At 40.0% G+C, this 20721-nt stretch overlaps 1 protein-coding gene across 1 annotated transcript; it reads left to right on the top strand.

The window, feature by feature from the left end:
• The first annotated feature begins 7907 nt into the window (after positions 1-7907).
• eif3eb (eukaryotic translation initiation factor 3, subunit E, b) lies at positions 7908-17828 on the top strand. Its single transcript, XM_031733539.2, has 13 exons — positions 7908-8053; positions 8530-8647; positions 9341-9458; positions 9605-9647; positions 10671-10775; positions 10904-11029; positions 12262-12386; positions 12714-12840; positions 12931-13032; positions 15925-16034; positions 16361-16463; positions 16642-16776; positions 17486-17828. Exons 1-13 carry the CDS (start codon positions 7964-7966, stop codon positions 17522-17524), a joined length of 1341 nt encoding a protein of 446 aa, XP_031589399.1. The 5' UTR covers positions 7908-7963; the 3' UTR covers positions 17525-17828.
• Positions 17829-20721: the final 2893 nt, after the last annotated feature.

The following is a 20721-nucleotide window of genomic DNA, read 5'->3' as shown; positions in this document are numbered from 1 at the left end:
AGCTGGTGTGCTGTTTCTGCACTGCAGTATATTGCAGAGCTGCTACTTTTAGTGAGTGCAGTTCATTCACAGACAAGATCAATGCGTTTTTCCATTCTAACTGAGTTTGCTTTGTTCTTTTTCTTTTTCTTCTACTTAAACACAGCCTTACCTTACAGCTTGCTCTTTTTTTTGATCAGACAGCACACATGGTAGTCTACAGTTGTGTATGTATGTGTTCTGACAGTGGGGGGGCAAAGTCATCAGGCTGGTAGGATCAAAGCGCTGAGCGCTTACTTTCCCTCTCCAGAAACTCTCAATATTACAGATAAATTACTAAGAAGACGACAAAATGTCTGACCTCCGGTCTCACTTCACACTGTGAGCGTGTGCTGTGCAGACAGCTCAAGGAGCTCAGTTCATTTTATTCAGCTTACAATATGTGAGGGTGAAATGTCTCAGTTGGAGGCAAATAAAAACATGTCATCTTCTTTGCTTCTTCCTGAGCGGCTGTTTGCTGATTCTGGACAGTTTTCCTTATAAAACCTTAAAAAGCAATGCATGCAACATGAATCCTGCACTTAACACAGCAACACAGACTAAACCAGTGTTCTGATCTCAGTCCACTCCAGCCGTGGCCCTCTCATTCCGCCTGAAATAGCTTCACATTTTTTTAAGTGGTGCTATGAAATTTTTTTTAAGATTTCTCTCAGGATAAATTAAATTTAACTAAATGTACCTTTATAGTGAAAAAATAGACTGTATATAAAAGATGGATGCAGCCACTATAACGTCACCCCCTGTTTTTGCCCTTTTGTAAATCAATACTTTTGTTGTTTTGGTTTTTATGTCCTTAAATCTCACTCACTGTCACAATATGCACAGCATGCTCTAAATCCAATGCATAGGAATAAACTGTAAATAAAAGATGGACATAGTGACCATGCTACCCATTGGTTTGTGAAGCCTTATAGAGAGAGTGCAAGAGGTCCAGTTAAGCGTATGTAATGAGTCAAAGTGAGCTCTGCTTGTTAGCATACCTGTCAATCACAATGTGTCTTCGAATGGATATATTACAAACACATTCAACCAACGTATATATTTTTATGAAGTGGGAAATTATTTATATAAAGTTGCTGTAAAAACATACCTTTAAGGCAATTTTTTCCTTTATTGCTGTTTATCTGGCCACTTAACTCTCTCATTGCAGTCAGTCTCAAGTGGCCGCTTGAGAAACTGCAAAGTAAGAAATGCATTCTTGCCCATGCACTGCTGGCTCTGTTGTGCTGGCTCCGGGTCCATTGTGTAACTGACACCACCAACATTAACAGGGCGCTTACATTAGAGCCTCTTATTCTCTTTTGTGTTTTGTTTGGGTTTCCGGCAATGCCTTTAATTACCAAAATTAAAGAGGGGATAAAGAGGGGACAGCCTAACATTTGAAACAGGAAAGGACCGCCGTGTAATCCATTTATTTCAACAAAGTAACTGTATTCTAATTATCACCTTTTTAAACTGTAACTGTAACAGAATACAGCTACTCATATTTTGCACTTTAAATACCTAACACCGGTATGTATGTATGTATGTATGTATGTATGTATGCATGTATTCCGTTACTCCCCAACACTGCTAACATGTAACATGTAAAAATTGTGCATGTGAGCATTTTAATGTGAAAGATTTAGTTTATTGCATAACTGTAAATACATTACTGAGCTGCTTATGTGAAACAAATATGCAATATTCACTTTGTACAATTGTGACCTATTTGTGTTTGCTCTTAAAAACAAGCTTCCAGACTAACTTGAATGTCTTGCCATTTTATAACTTCATAAATTCCTAACTGCACCCCATTCGGGCAGAGTCAGACAGAGTAATGGTTTTAGATTTTGTTTGCCTTACTTTGTCTTTGTGTGTGTGTGTGTTCTTGCCACACATTTGCCACTTTCTGATCCCCGTTGTGCTCGTTCTGTCTTTTTTGCTCTGCTGGTGAGAATGTATCACTATGGCTGAGTGCACCAGCCATCTACGGTTTAATGTCCTTGATCCCACCTTTTTAAACATACAATATTCATGTTAGCTGAATGGTAATAAAAGAATTCCTGCAGGACCTGCAGCAAATGTCTTCATGCAGTAAATTAGCATTACTATACTGAGGTTACATATCAAAGTAATTAACGAACAGCCCATCACTGGCACCCTTTCAAGGCCTCTGGTCTGCTTTGTCTACTTTGTCTGAGTGACATTTTGCAAGAACTAAAGCAGATTAAAAATTTTCTCCCAACACAATTGGAGGCGAAGCTTTCAGAGTTTGTGAGGTTCTTGGAGGAGGATTCACTTTCACCACTGTTTTCTTCTTCAGTGAAAAAATAAAGAAAAGGAGAAAACAACAGCTCTTTGTTTGGGATGACAAGCGTTGACAACAACTAACAAAAGCATCTTCATGACAGGTGAAAAAAGCAAAAATGGGTCTTACTTTTGTGGAATGGGTTTACCTTGTGTGCCTTATATCCATATTAGATTTAACTCGATAACATGAAGATTTAATGTAATCCATATAACACATATAGGACAATAAACTGCATCGCCTATAGATGCTGACATGAGATATTTGACTCTAGATCTTAAAAGCTTTCTATAAACAAACACTGAAGAGGACAGACTGACAGGATGGATAGAGATACATAGCTGGAAGTGAACTCAGACACAGAGAGCACAGCAAAGGCTGTATCCATGACACTGCCAAGAATACTGGAATTAATATTGTATGAGAGTGTCTTCGATATGTACAGAGCTGCTTTTATGTGCCTGTATTTAAAAATTTTGAGGTATAACCCTAGCTACGTTAACCCTAACCTTCTGTTTTGGAGAATAGAACACGTTAAATTAAAGGTTCTCATCTAATATGAGTTGATTGCCTACCAGCCCTTAGACCACACTGGAAGGACTGTACAGCACTTACACTATGTTTCAAAACTAAATATATGATTTAATATGAGTCACATTCAACCTGATTTTTCTTCTTAACTTTAATATTTTAAATTGAGGTGAATTGATATTTGTCCAAACCTCTAAATTTAAAATCAGCTTAACATTTTCTGAACAGATGTAGTGTGATATCAACAACTACCAGCTGCACTCTGTATGAAGAATGGAGACATGTGTTTTGCTGTGCCAAGAGATTATAAGAAGCCAAGCGTACCAAGGCGAGCCTAATCGTTTCAAAATGTAACACAACATACAAGCGTAGACTGAAATGTATCGTAATCATTGTTATTATTTTGTAAGGAATAATAAAAGTGACTTTTACCCACCTCCAATACACCAGACATCAATAATTGTTGCAGTGTTATTTTACTGAAATTGCTCCGCACCGTCTCTTTGCTGATTAAAATCTTCATAAGTTTGCCTGTATATGGAACATTTTGGCACACTGAGCTGGGCTCTATGACTCCTTCCAGAGGGGAGAAGCTAATAGTAAATTATTTTTAGTGTGTTAGAAGTCTGCGGGACTTTTTCCTGTGTGTGCACTTCTGTAACCAGAGAGGCACATGTTCCAGCCCACCAGCTGGAACATGTGCCACCATTAAAGTGAGCTTTTAGATTTAAATTGCTTTTTTTTTTGTAAGTAGAGAGTCACCACCCCCGTCACTGTTTTGCTAATCAATGCGTCATTTAAAGCTGTAGCTATAGACTCCCTCACTCGAAACTATAAGCGTCGTCTACAGCCGATAGATGCTTCACGAGGTTCTAAGCTGGCTTGTATGTGCCCCTTGAATTTTTGATAGTTTAAAATGACATATTCATATTTATTGCACAGTTTGTTGAGCATCGGGTTGTTGTCTTTCAGGCCACTTTTCAGAGATAACTGCTCATTTTCTTCTATTATAGTCGACTTCCAGCAACAAAGGCACAGGGGGAAAAAAACTGAGGGACCCTAACCACATATTAGCTTGTTTTTCTTGGTAGAATTGCTTAAAATGAGGGAGTAGCGTGATTTTAAATGATAATAATCAAGCAGCTCTCTCCATTTTGTCTTTAGTGTCACTTAAATCTTGTATTTACAGGGCTGGGCAGTGTGAGGAAGTGTCTCACCACTGTTGCCTGGTGACTGCAGCACAGCAAGTGCACCTAACAAGCCACAAGCCATCACTGGGCTTGTTTCTTACCAATGCACGAGTAAACATCACCCAGCAGACTGTGTTAGCAGTGAAACTGTGTGGAAACTGAATTGGAAGTTGATGTTCAGGGGGAGGCAGGCATCCCCGTGACAGACTGTTCATCCTGCTATTTTATTTCCACTACTTTGATATCAGAGCATGGAAATTCTATGACTGTAATGCTTGTGGACCTGAGGGGCTCCTTAGAGCAGTGGTTCAGTGTGCCACCTGGTAGAGGACACAGTAAATCTCATAGGAGGGCACCACTGAATTTGAATTGCCATCCAAGGGCGGATATGACATGCAATATTACATCTTTTATAGAAAGCTACTTTTGTCTCAAATTAATCAGTTTAATTTGTGTCTCTTATGTCTTTATTAAATCCTTGGCTTCTTCTGCGAAGTGCACCACAGCCAGCTGGCTCTTGTTCTCATAAAAAGAAGTGGAAGTGGAAGGCAGCCAGCCACTGAGATCGAATCTGGGATATGTCTTGGCCTCTAAGAAGGACAGAGAGAAAGAAGGGGGGGGGACAGCATTGAGGGGTGGGGATGCTTGCCATCAAGAAAGTGGTTTCCTTTAGTCTAGGCTTTTTATGTACGACAGTAAGGCATGCACAGCCTCTTCCATGTAGATCTCATGTGGGAATTCATTGCCTTGGTAGTCAAAAACCAATGAAAATGTCTTTGCTGAACTGTGGCCTCTGAGAAAATAGACAGAGCTGCAAAGTGATGAGAGAGCACTTTTTGAAAGTTCTACATATGCAGCTTTTTCTGTCTCCATTTAACTCTTAACTGTATCTGTGCAGACACACCAAGAAAAGAGTTTCACTACCTCGAATAGCAAAATGAGCTTTAGATAGCATATAAAAGAAAAAAGTGAGGCTCTCCAAGAAGCTCCAAAAGCCAAATTGTGAATGTTTGCCTCCAACATAAAAAAAATATGTTTGCTGGTTTTAGTCTGTTGATCATTTCAGCACTTCAGTCGAGGATAAAATGGCTCAATAAATTTGTTACCAGGAAGTGAATCTCTTGAAATTAAGATTTTAATCTCTGTCTTTCACAGGAGTCCTGGACCAAGGCAGCATCAGTAAAGCATACGTTTCAGTGGCAAACGTGGACACACAGGCGAGCCCTGCCTGGGTTTAAGCCCAGAACCCTCCTCCTCCGAGGCTTAGATGCCATACTGGAATAAATGCTCTATGAATTTTCATAAAAATTGTTAAGGATGTCCCTGCTTTACAGTTGATGAGTTCAGACTTGATTATGATTATCTGATTTTTCTTCTATTGCACCAGAAAGTAAAACATGTCCAGCCTACTGTTTGGTTTACTACCAGATATTAAACAGCGATAATTAAACACATAAACGTGAAGATGTTTTTACTGTTATTGTGAGTGTGCGAGTAGTCAAGCCCAGGTGGGAGGAAGTTTAAACCTGAAAACCTGATGATGCACAACATTTTGTCTCTATTTTATGGGTTGAAGGACACATTTTCTTGAAACGGTGCTCTGGAGGGCAACAAGACTTAAAGTACATTTGTTCTTGTTTGGTAGGTGTGTCAGAAGTGTTATCTTATCAGCAGCAACAGGCCGCCAGTCCATCACATGCTAACAAAGACAGACCAAAAAACACACTCTTTCCTCCAAAATTCACATTCTTTCTGATTTGAGTTGAGTTTTATTTTGTTCAATTTGTGCATTTTCTGTCATCAGCTTTGGTTTTTCTACTATTTATATACATCCTCTATAGGTTGCCTTATTGTCCTGCCAGGGATCATGACATAGTAATAGCTGGATTTCAGCATTTTTGATTTCTAAGACCTTTTTTATGCTCCTTGATCTCTTGTATTGAGGTAAATGAACTCAAGTTGGCTTCAGACTAAGCCATCTTTCCCTCATCATTGGTTTTCTGGCAGCCTCAGAGGCTCAGAGGTGTGCAATCAAACCTCCTCTGCTCCTACAAAACATCTGACTCAGGATACAACCAATACTTCCTCCCTAAAGAGAACGGATCTTCCTCCATGAGTATTGACTTGATGAGAGCTGGTTCGAGCTGGTAACAACCCCGGCGGGCTGAGGAGTGCTTTTTTTTCCTGCTCATTAACTGATGCTGATGAACTCAATGACCCACATTTCTGATATCACAGTCCCGGCTGTGGTGACAGCTGCTACCTGCCTAACCGGCCCCTTTTCTGACCTCGGGGGGGTCAGTAAAACAGCAGAGACTCATTCTGGTTGCCTGCATGTACACGGAGCACAAAGACCCCACAATGTTTTATTATACAATAAATGAACACCCTTTCAGATTAAACCCAGTGCTTCTCTAAAAATGTGAAAAACACACTCAACAATTCAACAATAAAAAAGTTGGGTTTTTTCTTGTAGTTTTACTTATTTGAAAGGTCTCTTTACCTTGTTCCAAGTCAGAAACATTTAGTGCATCATGTTTCAGGTTGTCTGGAGTTCCCCTAACAGCTACAGGGGATAACCATCTGAATCTGTAATAACATAGACCAGCACACAGCTTGAGCTCTGAAACCAATCGTGCATTCATGTGGTTGGATTACTTACAGAGACACGGTGACATTATCAGAGCTATATGAGGTGGATTCTTTGATATTTCTTGCTCCAGAAAACATTATGCAACCTCAGAATACAAACTAAAAACTGAACTGAGTAGATAGGATCAGCAGGGACTCTAGATATCTATCTTGTAATAAACTGTGAGCCGCTGGGAAGACTACTGATTAAATATTTGACTGCATATTACATCTCACTAGGGAGCATTGGGTGTACAGCAATATTTAGGTAGGTAATATGTTTCAGATGTAAGAATGCAAGCGCCCAATGATCTTAAGCAGAACATCTAATTATCACTGACTGGAATTATCTTTTGACCTGCCAATGGTTTCACTGCTTAGGCTGATTTGGAGTATTAATTAGCCAAATATGAGAATAATTTGATCTTAGTTAGATAATGAAAAGGAAGAGTAGACCAATTTTGTTTGTTTGTTTTTACCTGTTGCCATTTGTGTATGGATAAAGAGTTTATTTTTTTCTTCTTTTAATTTTTAACCTCTAATCTCCCTTTTACCTAATTTTTACAGTATGTGCACTTACAACTTTATGTCTTTCATGCATTTTTCTTGCCAATTAAAATAAAAAAAAATCTAAACAAAGTTATAAAGTGCTTAAGCAAACAACAAAATAAAATATTTAATAAGAGATAAAAGTTAAACAACATTAGGTCTGGAAATGCTGAAACAGAAGAAAATAAAGGTGGGAAACAAAGACAAAAATTAAAAACAAATAAAAATTAAGAAATTTTAAAAGCTCACTAGCAGAAGAGTAAGTCGGGTTATGGATTTAAAAGTTGATAGTGAGCTTGTTGATCTCCTCAGGGATGTTGTTGCAGAGAGTGGGTGTCCTGACAGGAAAAGCCTGCTTGGTTCTCAGCCCAGACTGTGGGATGACCAGCAGAGCCTTTGCCGTGGACCGCAGGCCACAACCGGGGCGCACAGTGGCAGAAAATCTCAAATATATTTTGTTGCGAGCACAGAGCGGGCTTAAAAGTCAACATTAAATTATTTTTATATAAATTAATTAATGGCTATTTAATTAATGGTTAACTAAATGAAGACAAGCTAGGATAGATGGATAGATAGATAGCTGGACTCAGGAGCCAAAATGAATGAAGCGCTCACCGGAAATGTGATGACGTCGCTTTAGCGGTCTCTAGGTCGGGGCGGGGCTCTGAGTTTCTGTAGCAGATCCTTGTTGTCGCTCTTTTGTCAATAAAGTTTCCTTTTGAAGCCAGTCAAGATGGCAGAGTACGATCTCACCACCAAGATAGCACATTTTCTGGACCGGCATTTGGTTTTCCCTTTGCTGGAGTTCTTGTCTGTGAAAGAGGTATGGAGGTTTTTGCATGATATGTGTAAAAGTAAAATGCAGTTGTTTATTGGCGAGGTTTATAGGGTAAAATATGATTGTGGCCGGCAGCGATGCATCCTAGCCAGCTAACTGACTAACAGTCACGTTAGATAGCCGGTCATCTAGCAGCTAACAGCTAGTTTGCAACTGGGTATACACGTCAGTCCTTTATAACCAGATTATTGTTTTAATGCTAGTTGTAGACAGCATAATTGGTTAGAAAACGTGTAAAACAGGCATGCAGTAGGTAACTAGCTTATGATTGTTACCCCGCGTGTTAGCTTATAGCTTAGCGACTATAGTGATCACACAGCTGACTGAATGGGAGGAACCCCATTCACGTGTTTACTGTGGTAATCCTGGCGCTATTAAATAGCGTTCATGCCGGTGTTTCGTTATTTGAATTCGCGTTTCAAAGAGAACCAATCCTGTGAATATGTGTGTTGTTGTAACAGATCTACAATGAGAAGGAACTCCTCCAGGGAAAGCTGGACCTACTCAGCGACACAAACATGGTGGATTTCGCCATGGATGTGTACAAAAATCTTTATCCGGACAAGGAAATCCCACACTGTAAGAAAACAGCTCAACAGTTTGCTTTGTTGTTGCAACACAGTAAGAAATGTTGTACCACAGACACATTTGATTTGTTCACAATGCCTCTCACCACAGATGGGTTACAGACTCTTTAAGCTAGCAATGGTTTTCCTGAGTTATACAGGGTTTTCTTGTGATTAAAAACGAAGAGATCTTGATCATCCACTTAAATAATTGAGTTGGGTTTAATTTAGTAAAGCTTAAATGCATTTTAGTTATTTAAATGGGTTACAGTAATGTGCTTTATGGTAACACAAACTCTTTACCTTAATTATATGGGAACCAACCATTGTTATGTGTTTGGTTAACCCCAAAGGCCCCTTTTGATCTAGGAGAAAACCCTCTTATCTTATGTATTGTTTCCTTAATCTTTAAGTTAAGCAAAGTTTAGCATAGAAAGCCAAATAGAAGCCAGACCTTCGTATTGTAACTTTAATTACTGTCCAACTACTGATAAATCGTACTTGGACAGTTTAGAGTTAAGAGATCATGAAATATTAGTAACATAATATAAACTTAGGTGGTTAAAGTTATTTTTAAGTTACGTTTAAAGGGAGCGTTTTGCTTTGGTTTTGTAGTGTCCTGCATTCATTTATTTGTTTTCAGCCAAAGTAAATCTGTCTACCTGCTGCTGACTTGTCTTTGATGTGTTTTACTGCTCTGCTTCAGCCTTGAGGGAGAAGAGAAGTACTGTAGTGGCCCAGCTGAAGCAGCTCCAGTCAGAGACGGAGCCAATCGTCAAGATGTTTGAAGACCCAGAGACCACTCGACAGATGCAGTCCACGAGGTCAGAAAAATTCATCTCTCTCAGAAGCCTTGTTCATTCTTCACTGCAGCTCTGATCAGATTACTCTTGTGATTTTATTTATGTGATCTGTGAAAGTCGTCTGGCTGTTTGACATCGTCTCATCTGTTTGTTTTAATCTTCACCAGGGATGGGAGGATGCTGTTTGACTATCTGTCAGAAAAGCACAATGTGAGTATTTAAATGTTAGCTGTGTATGCACAATGTGTTTCATATTTGGTAAAAGGCGCACTGCATTTTAATCTTGGAAGTTGGGAGCTAGATGTGTGCTTTAGTTTCCATAACAACCAGCTGTCACGGTGAGCCAGCAGGACTGTTATCCAAATCTGTGAATCCTTAAACATCAAACATGATGCACCAGTGTGCTCATTACTAATTCAAAAATCAGAGTAAATACTTGTTGCTTTTTAATTAATTTCTTTCCTTAATTTTAGTCTTTTAATCTAATGTACAGAAAAATTACAGTTCTTATTGCCGACTAGTCAGTGCATGCCAGCATTGTCCACATCGTGTGCATTAGAAAAGGGGCTTGTTGTCAGTGTGGGGGGAAAGCAGGGAGGGGAGGGCTTTGTTTTAGTAAAAAAGATGAAAGATGCTGCCACATTCACTAATCAGCCACTTGCTGTCAGCTTTCCAGCCTCTCCCTGTTAGATTTCTTAGAGAGGAAATTGATGGTAGCAGTTTTAAACATGCAGCATTGATTTCACTGTACTGCACAGCTGTAGACTTAATATAATTTTCATTTTAGCCTGAATCAAGAGGATGTATAATCGACTAAACGGGAGATAAACAAGAACAGATGATAGCTCTAGTAGTCTGAAAACAGTCAGTATAAATGAGACAATGTTAAACATTATGAATATTGTGCCTGTATTTAAGGGCAGTTTGAACCATTACTCAGCATTAAAGCATTTAATTGACTACTTGTGCACATCCCCACTTGATATGTTATACCTTTTTAAAAATGACAGTTTTATCCCAAAAAGTTGATTTTGTTCATTTGGATTTCATCGCTCATGCAAGAGACTTCTTTGGTCTCCGCTAACGAGCAGTGGTGCTGGTTTCTGTTGTTATTCAGCAACATTGTTTATAAGGCTGTTGGAAATCTGCAGTCATCTGAGACTGAAGACGTTAGTTTGAAATGAGTGAAAACGCAGGTTAACAGAAGCTAATCGCCTATATTTTACTTCCTAGTTTCGTCAAGAATACCTCGATACTCTTTACAAGTACGCCAAATTCCAGTATGAATGCGGTAACTACTCTGGGGCTGCAGAGTACCTCTACTTCTTCCGCGTCTTGGTAAGAAACGCCACATATGAACAGAAAAAATATACACTGTGTAGTCAATATGAAGTTAGATGCCTTTAATTTTTCTTAAACAGCACTTGGTGTGGTTTGATTTTGATAACTTGTTGCTATCTGCTCAGGTCCCCTCAACAGACAGGAACGCACTGAGCTCCCTGTGGGGAAAATTAGCTTCTGAGATCCTGATGCAGAACTGGGAAGCAGCCATGGAGGATCTCACTCGTCTAAGGGAAACTATCGACAACAATGTAAGAAAATAATTAAAAAGATTGTTTGAGGTGCACATCCACTTCTCTGGTGTGCTCAAAAAAGTTGCATAACGGATAATGGAAAACCCTGAAAACGATGGTGAACCGTGGTGAGTCGATCCAAGTAGGTACTAATGGAAAAGGGGCTGTAGTGTGACCGAGGCCTCAGTTTAGTAAATCTTGAGTCTCACTGGCAGCAAAGCTTAAAAGCTCTGGCCAACCCTGCTGTTCATGAGAGACCATAGAAAGAGTTCAATGGTCATTTATTTTCCATGTTTATGTGAATACAAAATAAGAAAGCACCAAATCCAGGTTAAGCATGATTTAAGTGTGTTTTACACTTTCAGAGTCTGCTAGGTTTTGCTTGGGTCCCTGTGACGTAAATTTCAGCATCTGACAGTGAGCGTGAGGGTCCACACGGACGTCTGCGTGTCTGCCTGTTATTTGTGACTGTCCCAACTTGTTCATATTACAGTACACCAACCATGCATGGGAACAGGCAGGCAACTTTAAAGAAGTATAACAGGAATGACTACTCAGCCGTCGGGTTCTCCAGCTTTTCGTGTCCACAACAGAGTAAAATCCAGGCCTTTGCCTACTGTAGCCCAGCTTTAGAAGGAAGGACAGTACACCTGATTTCTCACTTTCAACATGAATAGAAACTAACCTACTGAGTCTCATTTAATGCTGCTCGCAGGCAGCAATGAATGCTTTTTCCCACATTCATTAGTGCACACTACTTGATGGGTATTGGCAGACAGATAAAACCGTGTGAAATCGGAGCATTTGCCTGTTTTCAGCTTTTTATCTCTCAGCCGTAAAACGCAGATGGGAGAAGTTTGTGAACGCGATAACTTGACAATAAGGCCATGCGGGATTTTAAAATTGATACCGTAGGTGCATCTACTAATCTTAGAAGAGTCGAATTTCAGTGACCTAGACCTCAAGGTTGGGGTCAGAGGTCAACCTTTCTGAAAATCTTGTGAATTTGATAACTCCAGAAGGAAGTCCCCAGGGATTTTCACATGAATACCATATGTGCATCTTCTAGGAGGTTCTTTCATCTTCTTCTTTTTAAACTCCTATGTAGTTGTTGTTTTTAGGTTTATAGTGGCAAAAAGTAAGAAATAATCCCTGGTATACAGACCAAGCTGTGCTTGTTTGCCGTATGCTGCGGGAAACCCCGGCCTGATGTCACATTTTCTCATGTTTTTCCTTGTGTTTCCTTTCAGTCTGTGAGCTCTCCTCTCCAGTCACTCCAGCAGAGGACCTGGCTCATTCACTGGTCCCTCTTTGTGTTCTTCAACCATCCCAAAGGCAGGGACAACATTATCGAGCTCTTCCTCTACCAGCCTCAGTGAGTCACTGTATAATCAGTTATATCACAGAACAGTCATCTTTCTAATATAACACCAGGCTTGTGCTCAGGCCACTGATGCGGTCATCTGCTTATGTTGGATTTTCCATCCTCAAGGACATATGGCTGAGAAACGTTTGGCTTTTTACTTTTTAAACCTTTGAACATTATTGAAGATATTACTGTTTGACGGCCACCTTACTGTTGTATTATCAGTTTCTCTTTATGTGAATGTGTTTTCTTGGTTCTTTTTTTGAAATAAAATGACTGCTGATACTACCAAATTAATTTTGAAGAATAACTTTTGTCCGGCTCTGTGCTTTTCAGATACCTGAATGCCATCCAGACAATGTGCCCGCATATCCTGCGATATCTTACAACTGCAGTCATCACCAACAAAGATGTACGAAAGCGCAGGCAAGTGCTCAAGGACTTGGTGAAAGTCATCCAACAGGTAAGACCAAGAAACTGTTGATTATAGTAATTATTTCAAATGTGCTTTGAGGACTTAATCAACATGATGGCTTCTCTCTCACGCCTGAAGGAGTCATACACGTACAAGGACCCAATCACGGAGTTTGTGGAGTGTCTCTACGTTAACTTCGACTTCGACAGCGCACAGAAGAAGCTGAGGGAGTGCGAGTCGGTAAGAAAAGCATCCTGAACGTCCTCGTTCAGTTTTTCGTCTTTGACGGTGCGCTTTTGTCATTGTGCACAGGCCTAAATCGCCCCACAAAAGTTGGCTGTCAGCTGAGACTGAGGGGTGATATGAAGCCCCCCTCAGCCTTGGTGCTGTGATCTCCTGAGTCCCAGGCATTTAACTTTGCAGCTATTCAACCCAAGCAAATCCATGTCTGGCCTGATTTGCTGGCTCTTACTTTTATTCAGTTTGATTTTCAAAGCGGAACAGCTGTCAGATTTCGGACTCGGTTGCCTTCTCTTTAAAAACCCTTGACTTCTATTTTGCAGTTGTGCTCGGGGACCACTTTGCACGTTCTCGAAGCACTCTCATCAATTCGCTTTTAACCCCTCTTGTATAAATTATGCAGCGCTCGCAAAGCCTTCAACTATCCTGTCAGATACGCAGAGTGAGCGCAATGATGGAAGAATGAAGATAGTTCATTAAGAAAGTCTGTTGTCGTGGATTCTGTTGGTTTGTAACACTCAGGAGGATATAAATTTACATTTTTAATTTTTCTTTCTCTAGAGATCAAAAACTTGTCTTAATTACTGTATAAACATGTTTGCTTTTGTGTTGCGGTGTGTAGTTTGAGGATTAAAGTCTTGTTGAGAACTTTTATGATTGACAGGAAGTAGTTTATGTCTGTGCGGCCCTGCTTTGTGTCCTCTATCACATATGAAAACAATCAGTGAGCTAGCAAGCTGCTTCAGTGTGGTAAATAAACTGAAGGCCGAAGTGGTGAGTGATTTAATTTCTTACACAACAGCTGTTTGCGAAATGAAACCACAATCTCATCTTTCTGTCATCAGTGTGTTCATAAATCTAAACTCTTGGAAGTTTGGGATCGCTCAAACATCCTTCTTCTGCGCTGCCGCTTTTATTTTTGTAGAAATGCAGACCCGTATCAGCCTAGTAGTACTCTGTGTTTAGTGACAGATTTCTAATCATTAGGGATTTGAGTGATGTTGGTAGGTTTTAAAAAACAGTTTTGTGCTCTCCAGTGATGGTTAAAAGGGCTGAATGTCCATGTGGGTTAAATTTAGTCATGACGATGGAGTTAAATACTGTGTACCATACGTAGCTGCAAGTGTGAGAGTCTATAAATCTTAACCGGTGTTGTTGTGAGTGGTTAGTTTTTAGTAAAGACGCTGCTTTACCAGCTCTGATGCATTGCTGTCGTAACCTCAAGTCAAAGAAATGCTTGACAGAATTTCCCAAATAAGTCTGTAGTGATCAACACAGGACACAGCTAGCTTCTGTTTTAAGCAGTTCTTTAAACGTTGTTAAATATTGCTTGGACAGGCACCATCCACAGCTTTGTCAGTCGATAGCAGACAGAGCAGCAGATCAAACAGCTCTCAGGCGCTAAATGAAAGAAAGCAGGACTTAAGAGTGTAAATGTGGCGTCTGCAGAGTTTACTGTGAAAGTGTGGAGTTGATTCAGTGTGCTATGTACAACCTGAGATAATTACTTTTGTAATGCTCCTTTTGTGTTTTTATTTCCCTTTCATTTATTTTTTAATAGAAAGATCTCGTTTACAACAGAAACTATACAAACTCAACATGTGACAAATGCACCTAATATAATAAACAGCATATACAACATGATATACAATATAAAAATGGTCTCAACAACAAACACCGGTTGCATTAAAGTAAATCAAACACATACCTGATGATGTCTCTCGTTGCCTTTTTGCCCTTTTGCAAAATATTTGATGTCAAAGGTGTGTGTGTTTGTGTGTGTGTGTGTGGGGGGGGGGGTTTAAAAAGCTGTTTTCCACTGATCTGTCAAAACACTGTGGGCTTTAAGAAGCATGAATGTTTTTAACTGTAGAGAGATTACCACAGCCTGCACATACCTGCTTAGTGATGAAGCTGAGATGTGTTAGAAGTAGCCACAAACTAAATTTACCAAAACATGGAAAGTAGTATATTATTGGTACTGAGTTTGACGATAAACACGGAGAAGCATTAACATCTTGTAGCACTTTATATATAATATAATATATAAGAAAAACCACTCCAGAAGCAACACACACACACACATGAATTGATTATTAAGCACATTAATGCTTAATTTACCTACATGTACGACACTGTTTCGATGATTGCTTGTGTGGCTGTGGTATGAAATATGTTGTTATACTAAATGCTATGTTTTTTTTTTGACATAAAGGCATTTTGTTGGAAGGATTTTTCCTATGGTGCGTATTTTCTTTTAGCACCGGTATTTTGATTTATTTTTAACAGATGGTGGGCATCGCCCACTAGCAAGGTCCTGATTTTGGTTTGAGGCTCACTCCCACAAACGTGAGGAAAACCAAGGGCTGTGCCATCCATTGCTGTCTGCTGTAAATATAAAAGCATTACCTACTTCAGCTGCGAGTTCTGACAGTTCTGTGTGATTATACAAAAAAAGCCTCTCTAGAAATGTGTGCTGCATCGTTACTTGGATGGTTTTCACTGAGATATTTTAATATGCAGGTTTGAATAACCAGTAGCTGAAGATCTAAACCACAGAAAATATTTGCCTGCACATCATGTGTGGCTGCCATGTGGTGGTATTATTATGCTCTGAAGATACGCACCTTTTCAGCACTGCAGGGTGAGGGTTGTAATCTTTCGGGGCAGAAATGTAGTTATTTCCTTGCATGTGTTTACTGAAAAGCAAACCCTGTATTTGGCAGAGTGGAACTAAAAATTACTAATTTGTAGAACATTCGGTCTTCTACTGTTTGTTTGGGAGGTACCCTCTACCCCCTACACCTCTACTCCGATATACTTTTCTTTATGTTACTGCTACGTATAAAATGATGGATGCTCACCACTCTATGGTCTTTTTGTCCCTGTCAGGTTCTTGTGAACGACTTCTTTCTGGTGGCTTGTCTGGAGGACTTCATCGAGAATGCCCGACTCTTCATCTTTGAAACCTTTTGCCGCATTCATCAGTGCATCAGCATCAAGTATGTCTGGGTTTTAAAACTTTATGCAGTGTCTTTATTTCTGAAATTATAATTGCTTTTAGAGGGAAGTGTATGTTTTTGGGTTTTTTTTAAAAACCCAACAAGATCTGTAAACTTTTTGTGTCCAGTTGATTCATATTCTGAACTTGTTTGACCTCTGTGCTCCCATATTTATTTACTTTGTTTTTTTGTAACCTTGTGTCCTTGTTCTTTTAAAGTATATTCACGAATAAACTGTTAAAAGCAAACTATGGAGACTTTTGGATTTAACCAGAGGATATTTACTGAAATGAAACGCCTCGTCCTCTTTCACTCTCTCCTCCCAGCATGCTGGCAGACAAACTCAACATGACGCCTGAGGAGGCGGAGAGGTGGATCGTCAACCTCATCCGTAACGCCAGACTTGATGCCAAGATCGACTCAAAACTGGTGAGGCTCTGCATTCAGTGATCCAGATGAGCTTCAAATCACTGAGCGTAAACAGCCATGACTGCTGATTTGAGTAGTAACACTGTGTATTTATTTGCTTGTCAGAGCGCTATTTTTTGAAGTACTTTAAAATCAGTGCTTGAGGGGGGAAATATTAATTCCTGCGAGTGTTTCTCAGGGTCACGTCGTGATGGGCAACAACGCAGTGTCGCCGTACCAACAGGTGATCGAGAAGACCAAGAGCTTGTCCTTCCGCAGCCAGATGTTGGCGATGAACATTGAGAAAAGGCTGGCACACAGCAACAGGAACGAGGTAATCTGAGGACTTTGCACAGGGATTAAAAGATGTCACCCATTGGTTGTGTTTGTCGTTGCTGGAAGACAAAATGAACATCACAGTGAAGCATTTCTGTTTGATCCAACAAAGTTCACAACTAAATTTTTTGCAAACATGACAGCATTTGATTGTAACCACGGCAGCCATAACCACCATTTTTATTCAGTATTTTATTCAAGCCTGAGTGAATACTGCAGGATTTTTATCTGTGGAGGATAACAGTAAGCACTCGTCTGTTATTTCATTTTAAAAAAATCTATACATTTTGGACAAGTTAATTAAAACAGTTTAAAATGCAAACCTTTGTTTTTACATTTAAAGATACAAATGTGTCTCACCTGCTATAATCATGTGTCAGACGCTTTTCCTTCGTGCTACTGCCCTCTGATGGATAAATGTGGAAAAACAGGAGCGAATATCTCATTTTATTTGTCTCAGTTCGTTATAATCATGACTCCTGGTTTTCTTTTCTTTTCTCAGTTTTGCAGTTCTTCAGTAGTTTTTGTAAGATTTTATTATTTTAATGTGAACCTTTTTCCCCAGCTGTCAGTCAGTTTGACAGAATAGCTGGCAGGTGTTTTTATTATGATGGTTCCTAATTTGGAACAAATTTCTTGTTACCTGCACAAAGTAGCCCTTTGTGTTTGTTCTCTTTTTGATGTTTGTTTTTGTGTCATTTCCTCAGACACCAAACTGGGCTGCTCAGGACTCCGGCTTCTACTGAGCATGAGCTGAAATGAGCATCAGGAAGACTCGGAAGCCTCTCGGGATATTGAAGATTTTTATTGATAGATTTGTCAGTTTATCCTCCGTTTTTATTTAACTGCCTGTCATTGAACAATAAAAGCAATGAGGCAAGGCAGCTTATTGACACTCAAGATGTTACATGATAACCTATTTATAATCTGCTATCAGTAGATTTTTTTTATTTTTTATTTTTTAAGATGAAGCTTATTTCCCTGGACTCTGAAAGTAATCATCTAAAAACCTACATGACAGTTTACATTAAAGATTTCTGGCCCCCTTTATTGATATGTCTTACGTCTTCTTTCAGCCACTAGATGGCACAGTTGGTTTACTTTTCGTTTGATGCCTGCAGATCTGCAGATAGTGGTAACATTTCAAAAGCTGCACATCTGTAAGACTGCAATGACTTTAACTTTGAGTTTCTGTGATTTGATGACAAATGAATGAAACTTGTAACTTTTACAAACATTAACTGTTAGAGGAAAATCTCTCATAAGGTTAAGCGTCAGGTGCAGCCTTGGATCATTTTCAGGTCGTGTGTTTCTATTAATCCTAACATGCGGAGTTGTTTGTTTCTGCTCGTGCAGTTATTGTTGAACCGCACCTTTTTCTAAAGATTGAATGACACAGTAATGACTGCTTCAAGGTAGCACATCCTCAGTAAATATTTGCGGTGTGTAAATGCCCTGTAAAACCAGTCTTCAGTACTTTACTATAGAAACTTCTATTTAAGGAAGTGGGTTTATTTAAAACTGGTTGGGTGACTGGTTCTATTTAATTAATCTGTGTCGTGTCTTCTTGCTTTGTTACTGTCGGTGAAAGATAATCTGGGTCTTACTGTGCAGGTTAGATGCTGTGTGAAGAAATGGAAGTGCAGCTGCAGCACAAGATCACCTTTATAACACCGTCTAGTGTCAGAATGTGACTCTACCCTGTAATTACACAAGTTTCAGCTGGCAGGTATTCAAGGAAAAACGTGAAACCACCTCGAGTGCATTTCTCAGTCGACCCTCAATGTTTCAGTCACTTTGTGTGAGGATTCCTTCTCATGTTCAGCTTGGGAGTGGCTCACAGTGAAGCTAGCTGCTGCTGCTGCTCTTAGCCACTCCTCCAAACTGTTTTTCTTACCCACACACACTCTCACACTTTTCCAGGACTCAGTAAAACACAACAGACACAAGCTAACACACACACAGAGCTGACGTGGGCTGAGGTCTGAGCCGGCTCCTTGTGGAACAGCTGGTATCCATCTGTGTTTGCTGCTGCTGCTGCTGTAGGCACTGTGGCTGCCCCGAGAGGACACAAACTGGCCCATTGCAGCACACTCATGAGCTTTGCTGCTGTCACACTCTGCTGGATTTAGACTGCATAGATAGTTAGGCTCTTTTGGTGGCAATCAGTGTGATCAGCAGCCTTCAGCATGGATATCTTGACAACCTGGGCTGCCAGTAACCCAGCTGTGGCCCGGCTCCTCTGGGTCCTAGGTCTGGTACTGGCTACCCTCCTCATCTGGTTCTTGTCCTTCTGCTGCTACAGCTGGAACCACAGCTCATCGCCCTCTTTGGAGAGGTACCTGGCAGGTAGGTGGGCCCTTGATCCCCACCCCTTCACCCTCTGTGAGTGTGTGGAGGCCTGTGATAGGTTTACAACTGACATGGCTGCTTACTGTGACTCTTAAGTTCAAGTCAGGCTCGCTTTTACTATTCTCTCAGTGGAAACGCATTTTTCCCCCTCAAAGTCCGGTAATTGTAAATTGTCAGTGTTTCCTTTCCAAGACGGGAGGATCCACATTTTCCAGAAACTGCCAGCTCGTGTTGGCTCTAGCTCTTTTTTTGTGGTTGGAGCAGTTCTTATTACCAGTTTTATGTGCTGTTACCCATGTGAGGGGATACAATGGGTCTTTCATAGTGAAAAGTACAATTTTTCTTTTTAAAAAAAGAGGAATTTATCCACCACAGACGTAATTTTCCATTTTACCAAGCACATAAAACTACATTTTAATGTTGTACAGGCCGTAATGTGAGCTTAATGATATGTTATAAATTTGACATGATGTGATGACGGGTCAACACACAGCTGACGTGATTTGCGGAGTCATGGTAACATGCATGTCACTGCAAGCACCTTGTGACCACCATGAGCAGTCGCAGGTTATTTTTATCGTCTCATATTCAGATTCTTTAAACTAGTTCCATCTCACCATGGAGCTTAACTGAAACATCATAGTAAACTTTGCTTATCAGCTGTGCATGTAACAGATGTGTATTCTTTCTCCAAACAGCGATGGCAAAGCCCTCCAAATCTAAAGCGCCGACTCAGGTGAGAAAATCTCTCGTAAGAGTGACTGTGCGTTGTTCTTTATTTTTCTCAGTAGCTCCCGGGCTCTTCAATCACAGCAGTTTTCTCAGAACACCCTGCTTTCATTATCTATTCACAAATGTGTCAGCCTGTAATGTCTCCCTTAGACTTCAGGGGTCCTCGTTCACTTGTACTTTATCACAACTCCCTTGCTGATGAGAAAAACTGACAAGACCAGCGAGCTTGACAAGTTCATCAGTGTACCGATCCATGACAGGCATACGTCAAATATAATTTGCAGCATTATGGAAATTGTCTGGGAAAACTTCCAGCTTTAGTGTTTTATGTCTAATGTGCCATAAATCTGCCATAAGATTTTCTCATGTATTTTTTTAACATAAAGATGTCGTCAAAATATTTCACACGGTCAATTAAACCTAACGATAACAACCCCCAATAAGACCCAAACGAGGCCCACATCTACAGTTTCCATGGATTGCATTTGGCCTTGACTCGCAGCATTAATTCAGGTTGAGTCTGACTGCTGTAACTCTGCCACAGGTCCACCTTATATGGGCCAAATGTTAGGTGCATTTGGATCATGTCTGTCCCACATAACATTTCCATGGGCAGTGACTAAGCTGTAAATGCCAAAAGTAGCTCAGATTGGGGCCAATGTGTCTGGCCTCTGGGATGGTTAATGTCAATATAACTCAGCTTCATCATTCATTTTCAGTAGTCTTATTCAAAGAATGAATAATTAAAAAGCTTTGATACTTATTTTTTTTCACAGCAGCCCTTTTGACACATAGTAGCAAGATAAACATGTGTAATTGGTCAAATTAACTATATTTCTGCTCCAGAGAACAAGTGTGC

Source organism: Oreochromis aureus, linkage group 22 (genome assembly GCF_013358895.1).
Source record: "Oreochromis aureus strain Israel breed Guangdong linkage group 22, ZZ_aureus, whole genome shotgun sequence".
Lineage (NCBI taxonomy): Eukaryota > Metazoa > Chordata > Actinopteri > Cichliformes > Cichlidae > Oreochromis > Oreochromis aureus.
Note: the sequence above shows the minus strand (reverse complement) of the source record. Positions and strands in the feature narration are given on the sequence as shown.

Coding starts and splice junctions, on each gene's coding strand:
- eif3eb (XM_031733539.2), top strand. CDS start 7,964: ATGGCAGAGTACGATCTCACCACCAAGATAGCACATTTTCTGGACCGG. Junction 9,459..9,604: donor CGACAGATGCAGTCCACGAG/GTCAGAAAAATT, acceptor AATCTTCACCAG/GGATGGGAGGATGCTGTTTG. Junction 10,776..10,903: donor TCTACTTCTTCCGCGTCTTG/GTAAGAAACGCC, acceptor CTATCTGCTCAG/GTCCCCTCAACAGACAGGAA.